The sequence below is a fragment of the Coffea arabica genome, chromosome 2c (genome assembly GCF_036785885.1).
Source record: "Coffea arabica cultivar ET-39 chromosome 2c, Coffea Arabica ET-39 HiFi, whole genome shotgun sequence".
Taxonomy (NCBI): Eukaryota; Viridiplantae; Streptophyta; class Magnoliopsida; order Gentianales; family Rubiaceae; genus Coffea; species Coffea arabica.
Genome location: NC_092312.1, coordinates 27,459,487 through 27,469,079, shown reverse-complemented (window position 1 = coordinate 27,469,079; position 9,593 = coordinate 27,459,487). Strand labels below are relative to the sequence as shown.

At 33.6% G+C, this 9,593-nt stretch overlaps 1 protein-coding gene across 1 annotated transcript; it reads right to left on the bottom strand.

Annotated features, from left to right (window-relative positions):
* Positions 1–4,445: 4,445 nt before the first annotated feature.
* LOC113724185 (polygalacturonase QRT2-like) lies at positions 4,446–8,396 on the bottom strand. The gene is made up of 9 exons (XM_027247109.2): positions 7,807–8,396; positions 7,323–7,451; positions 7,030–7,197; positions 6,464–6,484; positions 6,134–6,341; positions 5,731–5,812; positions 5,496–5,604; positions 5,076–5,195; positions 4,446–4,834 (listed from the first exon to the last, which is right to left on the bottom strand). The coding sequence occupies exons 1-9, from the start codon at positions 8,134–8,136 to the stop codon at positions 4,619–4,621; spliced, it is 1,383 nt and encodes a 460-aa protein (XP_027102910.2). The 5' UTR covers positions 8,137–8,396; the 3' UTR covers positions 4,446–4,618.
* Positions 8,397–9,593: the final 1,197 nt, after the last annotated feature.

The following is a 9,593-nucleotide window of genomic DNA, read 5'->3' as shown; positions in this document are numbered from 1 at the left end:
ATAATTCGGCACATACACTATAGATTGAGGACCAAAATTACAATTCTCCCTAAATTTAATAACAATTCGCACCCTATCACCTAAAATCCCTAAATCTTGTAGAAATAATCTAACTTCAGGCGGGTTCTTTTATTTCTTTCTCCCTGGTTGAGGCATTCAAAAAGTGGAGCAAATTGATATGTAATCCTCTAAAGCTGGACTGCCACTTCTGTTAAGAAGGAAAAGATAGTCCAAGTGCGTTTTATTCATTCTTCATGATATGCGAAATTACAGATCTTCTTTCCAAATGAAAGAACAATACATTCATTTATCCTCTAGAAAAGTATTTCTAATCTTAAATTGCTATGGAAAATGCATACCCTAGTAGGGATTGAGGCTTCTGTAATTATCAATCTCAAATTTACCATACAATGTGTGTACTAATACAACAAAAACACGTACTCAAACTCAAACAATAAATGTATGCTATGTAGATATTAGTAGAACAATAGCATGGAGAACCATACCTAATTGTTATACTAAAAAAAAAAAAAAAACTATGTGCCCACAATCAATTCCATCCATCCAATATTTCATTTGGGCCATCAACCATGTTCGGCAATTGCTGCAATTTTAGGCAGTCTTGTCCCTTCTAGTACAAAGTGAATTTTTAAAAAAAAAAAAAAAACTAATTACACGCTGTTCCAATTAATTGTGACCGTTTTTTTCACAATGCCTATACTATGAAGAATTAAAAGAAAAAAAAAAGCACTCGATTGTTGTTGGTTGTTCTAAGCCAACCTTGCATGTGTGTGTGTATTTACTTATATTTTGTGGAAATACGGATGTCATGAAATCAATGGATACAATAAATTCGCTTGCCTCTATGCCTAGGAACTAGATTGTATACTACGAGCGAGGTAAAGTGGTAGTAACCAAATTTTCTTTCGTTGGATTTCTCTTTCGAAAATGTGATAAAAATTTGAAAATATTGATGACTTACATGCAAAAGAACTTGAGAAATTAGTTCCTCAAAAGTATACGAGGAATTTGTTGTATGAGTGTACAATGTAAAAGTGCACAATCTATGAGATTTTATAAGATGTAAGTACACACCTGTTATAAATTGGCATTTGCATAATCAAGTCACACCTTTTCTTTTGGTAAGTTAAAATTTATCCTCAAGTAGTAAAATGTACATTACAATCACTACAATAGAACTGATTCACTAGCTGGTATCAAGTTACACGTACATAAATATAAGCAATTCAACTACCCAAAACTAAGACTCCATTTGGATTAGTTGGTTTTGAAAGTATTTTTGAAATATTTTACTGTAACAGTGTATATGAAAAACTTTTACTATAGATATTTTTTGTGGTGTTTTTGGAGGAATTCTTCGAATATATTTTGAGATACCTTTTAAAATTAAAAAAAAATTAGAGTACTTTTTAAAAATTAATACTAATACTCACAACCACCACCACTCCCACCTACCACAGCCACCACCCTCGCCCTCCTCCTTTCTCCTCCCTTTTCCTTCTCCCCTCTTTCCCCTTGCCTCTTTCTCTTTCCCTCCCCTTCCCGCCACCCCCTGCCCCTTCCCTCTCCTCTCACTCAATCCGACCCTCCCCTCATTTCTTCCCCATTGTAATCTAGTCGAGACTAGATTGGGTGGGAAGGGAGGGGAGGGGGTGAGGGGTGATAGGAAAGGGGAGAGAAAGAGAAAGAGGGAAGGATGAAAAAGAGGAAGGAGGAAGAGGGAAGGAGAGGGAGAAGGAAGAGGGAAGAGGAGGGGGAGGAGAAAAGAAGAGGAAGGCAGTGGTGGGTGAGGGTGGTGGCGATAGGTAGAAAATATTGTAAAATTCATATATTTTTAATTATTTTTTGTATATTTGTGAGTTATTTTTAATATATTTTATGGATGAGATATTTTTATTTGTGCATTAATGTAACATTATATTTAAAAAACTAGTTTTTGCAAAATAACCCAATCCAAATGCAGCCTAAGATATGTCCGCACACATATTCTTATGATTTGAATTTTCTTCATTTAATAAATGGAGCAAGAGCCAATAGATCTTACAACAGAAATGACAATTGATGGACCAATTAGATTCATAGTACCTTCATTGGCATATAGTAGTAACTGGACAAGCAAGCTGCCACTGGATCCTAAAAGAGACATGACAGTGTACTGGAAAATAAATTACAGCTGCAAGCTCATATTTTGTGACAAATAGTTACTTAGTCAATAATATTAATCATTTTGGAAAAGATGTTCCATTTGTAACGTTGTTGGACTACAAGATTAATAGCTTTGACCTCTCCAAATATTGCTTTTATAAGTTCAATTTACCTAGATATTGGTAACAAGTACCTTGAGAATATTAATGATGGTTGAAAAATTCGTCAGCTTTAATATTCCTATCCACAAGGTAATGAATATGATTTTCTTGAGTATTAGCTCCTTGTGTCCTTTATTTAGTTATATATATATATATATATATATATATATATATATATATATATATATATATATATAACGCCTCTTTATCCCACTTGTGTAACTTCCCTGAAATTTCCTTGCATGGGATTGAAACAGACAGGCAGTGTTTTATTTGTATCTTTATTTTCTTTATTTTTTTTCCCGAAAAAACTACCAAGACTCCAATGGGTTTGGATGGACCCCTACAAACTGATTTTCACCAATCAACAAGTAGAACAAAGAGAGGAAACATATAACCTTAACTCCTCTTGAAAAAAAAAAAAGGACCATCGGTGATGTTATACTGTTATTGATTAACGATATTAAGAGAATAAAACGATACAAGTTGAAAATAAAATGTATTCACAAAAAGTTGTTAAGAGTACTTGAAGATTAAGATTTTTATTAAGGGTTAAAAGCAAAGTTACTAGCTACGTTCAAAATCCTTGTTGGTTGTAATTCAGAAGTAACATGATACAAGTTGAAGATGCAACATCTACATGGAAAAGATAGAACTAAAATCGAATTTAATACGTACGATATCCTTCATGGCTGTAATTCAGAAGATTCATCACCACCACTTGAATGTATCATGGGTATGACGAAAAGGGAGGGAAGGGCCAAAAAAAAAAAAAGGTAGGTTAGTGTAGGAAATCTTCTGATGAAATTAGCTAGATTGTGGATATTGCGATGAATTGGCAATTATTGTTGCTAAAAGTAGAAAGTCATTTTCATCACTTTTGCATTCGATCCATGAGAAGATGTAGCGGAAAAGAAAGGGAAAAAATAAAGCAGTAGGGGTCAACATATTAACAACTTTGTTCCTCTAGGCAGACAACAAGTGTGTTTCAATGATATAAGACCAATCCATAATGAAGTACTATGTCCAAGCACCAACTCAAGTCCATGTTTATCTTGAAACTTGAAACTACTTCTCTTGCATTATAAGGTACGAAACTTGAATGGACCCATTCAATTATCATTCCCAAAGGAAAATCTTGATTAGCCGCTTTCTCTATCTGTTGGATTTGTGGGATCATGAATTGTCCTAGAATATTAATTATGTTACAAGAAGAAAGAGAGAATTTAGATACAAGTTCAATTACATTTTTTGTTGGATGAGCAATGTTACGCATAATTGGGTATTTTGAGACTAATGTATGACTTTATATGTGGATGTTCAAGCCAAAAAAAAAAAAAAAAAAAAACCACATCAAAATAATCTTTTTGATAAGTAAATGATGTTTTATTTTGTAATTTAGGAAGAGACTTCTATTATGCAGATATGAAAAGTTTTTGTAAAGGCAAATTTTTTTTTGCCAATTACATTTCTTTTTTTTCACGTTTATTCCCTCAATCTTCTATATATATATATATATATATATATATATATATATATATCCCCAACTTCTTCCTTGAACAGTAGGCTCCATTGACAACTTCAATCAAGAATTTTGCAACTAATGGAAAATAATGATGAGAAGAATAGTTTTTGTACAGGGGTATAGTTATAGTAGAGGAGAATTATAAGTGTCACACTAGGCTTCTTCCCTGTTTTTGGTTTGGATTAGGAAAGCTTCCCAAACTTGTGCTTGTCAAATTACTTCTGCTCATCAAATTTTGAGGAAAAAAATGGATTTTCTAAACTTTATACTACAAAGAAAATAGTTGTTGACTTTAAGTTTGTATTCCTTGCCAAAAGTCTTAATGAACCATTACATTAGTGGGGCGAGAAGACCTTGGTCTATTGACTAGGATTGAGGTTTAATTTCAGGAATTAAAAGTGGAAGATAAAAAATTAAAATTAAAAGAACCATTTTATTGGCGAAAATTTTTAAAAGAACCGCTCCCTACTACTTGAATCTACCCTCTTTTTTACTGAAAAAAAAATTGAAAAAAAAGAACCATTATAAATTGGTGGAAGACAAAACTTTTAACGAAATTTATGGACTGCATTGCATCATAGGACAATAACACATTGGTTCCATATGGTGTACTTATGCTTTGACGTTATGCTCTGGAAAACTTTTGTATTCATTCTTCACTTTTTTTTTATGAATGAAATAAATTCTACAGTAGAGAAATAAATGCACATTAAAAAAAAAGGGACGTCTACAAGCTATAGAATGAATTTCTGGTCTACTAAACTATTTAGTTGCATTGTGGTGTATTATTTCCTATCTGTTGTACATGGATATTGTTACAAGCAGCTAGACTACTACGTCCCTTGTGCGTTAATTGTACATTTTCCATCCTAACACCTTCACAAGGAAAAGTTGCACTGCATTCAAATATTATGCCTTTCTCCGTAGCACTTGTTCCTTTTATATTCCTGTATGACACACTGTTCACTTGTACAGCATTCTTCTGCAATAGAAATACCATAATTGTTAAACATGCATAGTAATTGCGACAATTTAACCGCAATAAACGACTGAGAAAACTGAAAATGAGGGTGCAATAGATGCAAATACGAGAATAGAGAAAGAACTGGAGCGATCCATTCTTTATTTTTGCTGCATTCAGATAATCCTGCATCGTAAATTAAACCATTTTCCTTATGGGCTGAATAAACGGTAAATCATCTCATACTGGCCAGAGACATTACCTGCTCTTTGCAATCCTTTTCCTTTTTGTCGCAATAGAATTGATCTATGATTATCGGATTTGTCACATTTCGCATTACTATATTCTCGAACACGATGTTCTTCGCATATCCGCGTCCTCCCTTTTCAAATAGCAGACAAAGCCAATGTTAGATCCAAAATTTTTGTATTCTCAATCCTTGTAAATGTTTAAGAAGAAGAGTTGTTCGAGAGAAATGAATTTGTGACAAATGGAAACTTAAAGAACTTTGGAGGGCTAAGGTTAATTCGTTTGTTATGGTCTTTTCCTGTTACCAGGATTGTGACAACATAATCCAAAGACTGAGTATATGATGATACAAGATTAAAAGGTTTATAAACGGGAATAACATGGTCATTTACAATTTTCTTGATTTAAAGTGGTATTCAAAATTGTCCCTTACCTGCCAACTTTTTATTCTTACTCCATTTGTGGTTCCTGTAAATGTTGCTGTATTCACCAAAATATCAGAAACATGGTCCTCATCACCATTTTTCCCCAGGCTACCAATGCTGAAAAAAAAAACAGAGAGAGAATCACGTCAATTTAGTTTTGTAAGTCTGTAAAGAAAGGTGATCAGCAGTGGGGAAAGCTAAAGGAGGAGGAGGAGGAAGAAGAAGAAGGGGGAATTGAATAACCTGATTCCATGGCCTGGTCCACACTTTATACCCGCTGCTCGAACCTTATTGGATCCACTAACAATAGAAATGCAATCATCCCCTGCATCCAAAACAAAAGTATTATATGAAATTTTTAACTGTCACAACCTCCACTTACACCTTGCAATCTAGACCTTTCATATTTTATTTTATTTTATTTAATTAAAAGTTTTATAAATCAAAACTCTTTAAAGTCAATAGTCAATTCTACACTTGGAAAAAGTGTCCAATTAATGTTATCCCATTAAACTCTCAAAAGGAAGAAAAGGCATAGAGGTATTATTGCTTGAAAGTTGTTACTTTAGGACAGGACTAATTAAACACTACATTGAAAGAAAAAAAATTGATGAGATAATGTAAAATTTAGGCAATTTCCATTTACCAGTTCCAATGTCACTGTTCAAGATTTGAACATTGCGGGATCCTGAGACGTGAATGCCATCAGTGTTTGGGCTGCTTCCTTTGGATTTCACCTTCAGATTTGATGCTTCAACATTGGTACAATCCCGGAAAGTTAGATGCATTTGTTGTGCATTTTTTATCCTTAGGTTTGTCACTTTTACATTTGTGCACTTATCAAAGGTCATGGCCTGTTATGATGATGATAAGAAAATGGAAGGAAAAGAAGTAAGCCATTTGAACATAATGAATCATCATGCATTTTCTTGTAATTTCAAGAAAACTTTTGATCATTGCAAAGCCTTAAACATACCGTTGGAGCACCTAGACAAGGCTGCAAAAAAAAAAAAAAAAATGAAAGGAAAGGAAAAGAATTTGTCAATCACTTGCAAATAATTTTTATAAGCCACAAAAATTAAAAACATGTGAGCTAACAATTGTATGGTTGGCTTCCAAACATATATAGATGTAGATGTAGAACATTTTTTGTTAGAGGGCAATTCTTATATATATTTTTCTAAGTTCAAGTGTGTGGTATAAAACTTTTCAAAACTTTAATGGGGGGCGAAAAATTTAGGAAAGGTTTTTATATCCTTATCGTCCATGCATTAATGACTTGTATCAGTAGCGTTGGGGTGGGATTTAGAATGGAGGAGATTGAATTTAATTTCTTCCAAACTATAACATGTAGAAGACACTTTTTAAACTTTTTAGTAGAAAAAAGCTAAATTTCTACCACTTGGGTCGGACCACAACATAAAAAGTGCACAAAATTAAGGAGAAAAGAACATATGCCTATGAAGACAAATTGTGTAAATGAACACATTTGCAGCCGTACACTCGGAAACCTTTGTGACAGAATTAGGTACAATTACATACTTGTTTTTTGTCAACTTTGCAAGATTTTGGCCACCAAATCTGTCCATTTCCACTAATCACACCACCCCCTTCAACACTGAAGTCTCTGAGCTTCTCAAACTTAATCCAAATCCTTCGATCTTGTTCATAGTCTGACATGAGTGTAGAAGCTCTGATGGTTCCTCCGATCTGTCAAGAAATTAAAAAGAAACAAGAACAAAAAGATTCTATAGTTATTATTTGAATTGATATGGTTGCTTAACTTTTCACCTGGAGCTCATAATTTTGGAGCTCATAATTATTCACAAACTTACCCTCATTGTGATACCAGATTGGCAGGGACCCTCAAATGTAATTGGCTTGAGATGATATACTTTTCTGGCAGGAACCAAAAAAATGCTGTTGGGAGTAGAACATGCCTTCTTCCAAGCTTGGGTAAATGCCTTAACAAGACAGGGGGATTAGATTTTCTCAAGGTCATCTAAAATTTTTTTTTCTTCTATTTTTTTTTTTGTCAAATAATAAAAGGGCTACAGAAATAGTAAAAGAAATGGCTTGACGGAACATTTATAAACGGACACTATTTTTAAGCTTTAATGAGTGTTGAAGCCACTTTTAACTCGAATGAAGTAATTTTACAGTAGCAACTTACTTCAACCAAACATGCAACTAATCCAACAATGAGAAAAATCAATAAAATGAAGCAATGTAACAGAAAAAAGTATTAAAGCTGGCTAATTAATTTTTTCAGTTAAAAACATTCTTTCTGAATTTTTTACTTTTCAAGATAATATATACCTTAGTATCATCTGTTCCATCAGCCCTGGCTCCAAACTTGTCGACGTTCACTAGATAACCTGTTGATCTCGACCTTTTAGACCTTGCAGAATTTGATAACCCTGCATTCGCAGAAAGTAATCTTCTGAATTTCAGGAATCCAGATTCTCGCTTGATTTCCTGACGACTTTGCGGAGGATGACGATGGCCAAGGCCAGTTTCATTCTCTGCATGAACCAATCCTCGATAGTCTGAATGCTGATGATCCTGTTGGAAGGTGCTAAGACAGGCTGAAGAATACACCAAAACGGTGAAGATTATGAAAAGAAAGTATTGAAGAAACATTTTCATCTTCAGGTACTCTTAATTTGGATGCAGAAACCAGAGAATACAAGCTGATGGTTCCAATGGAATGAGAGGCTCAAGTCTTTCTTAACGCAACAAGACAGGATTTGACGTTGAATATGTTTCCCAACAATCTACACATATTTATAGCCAAATGTTGGCTTAGAAATGGGAAGCTGATGGATTTAGAAAAAGACAGGAAGAGGTGTTAGAGGATTTCAATTAACTTCTAGACAAGCAATGGCTGCTTGAGAATGTTATCCATGACGGAGAGATCATGGATTTGGATGGTAAAAGAGGCTGAAACGGCAGGACTACAAAAATTTTTTTCTGGTAGTAGTTGACTCTTGCTTCAGGTATCTCCCAACTTAAGAAGATCAACTAGTTAAAGTTGTTAATTATTACTTTATGCTTGTTTACCTACACATGCAGGTTACATAGTATGACCAAACAGTTACATATGCAAAAATGACTTTATGCACTTGCGTACCTATTGCCTACTAGTACAAGACAATAAACTATATATGACGAATTTTTTATTTGAATAAATTTTATATATACTGTCAATGTATATATTATTACGGTTGAATAGATAACACTGTCACTGTCATATATTTAATGGTAATAGTGTATATACTAATCGTATATATAAGATTAAGCATTTTTATTTTTGTTTGTTCCCGTTTGGTTTAACAGGTCAGGGGGTTTTAAAAAAGCTATACATCCTCTTGAGTGGAATTTTCTGATGTAGATTGATTCTAATGAACCACATTTTGCAAAGTAGTTTGTACAATTTATGCAACATGGAATATGTTAATCATGGTATATAACAAAAATGTCCTGGTAAGTGAAAAGCAATAGTGCTTTAAAAATCAATTAGATTGGCCACTGATTGGCTATGGTCCGAGTATGATTCTCTATTAAACCAAGAAAGTTAAAGAATCGGTCAACTCCGCTCGAAAATCAATTGAACTGATCAAAATAAGTAAAAACTAAATTGTTAAACCGATTTCTACTAATCTTTTCTTTCTTTTTAACATTTCAATGTTATCGAAGTTACTTAATATTAAAATAAATAACCAAAAGTTCATCTAGCTCACTCATTGGTCTAGATTTGAAATTGGTGAAAAGTGACAAATCTGCAATGCAATAAAAACCAAATGAGGTGTCAGAGCATTTCTTTGGTCTAGTCAAATTATTGTACCTACTAACCCCTAATATACAGTTTCTTTAGACTTTCATCTCTCTAGATTAGGATAGATTAGGTTATAGAAATGTCATTGTTGCCATAAAAAAAAAAAAAAAGGAAATGTGACGAATCGCACCCAGCCTAGACCATAGATTCAGCCACGGCTTTAAGACTCCGAAATCAGAATTTTGACATGGGAAGGCCAAAAGATTTTTCCTTGAGCCATGGTTCGATTTTCTAAACACAAGATGATATCACAGTTCACTGGCATACG

What these genes read in the sequence shown, in the direction of transcription:
- LOC113724185 (XM_027247109.2), bottom strand. Translation starts at nt 8,136, where the DNA reads ATGAAAATGTTTCTTCAATACTTTCTTTTCATAATCTTCACCGTTTTG. An exon ending in CTTGTCTAGGTGCTCCAACG is followed by an intron (nt 6,342 to 6,463) that starts GTATGTTTAAGG and finishes TCATCATAACAG; the next exon opens with GCCATGACCTTTGATAAGTG. An exon ending in TAAGAATAAAAAGTTGGCAG is followed by an intron (nt 5,196 to 5,495) that starts GTAAGGGACAAT and finishes CTATTTGAAAAG; the next exon opens with GGAGGACGCGGATATGCGAA.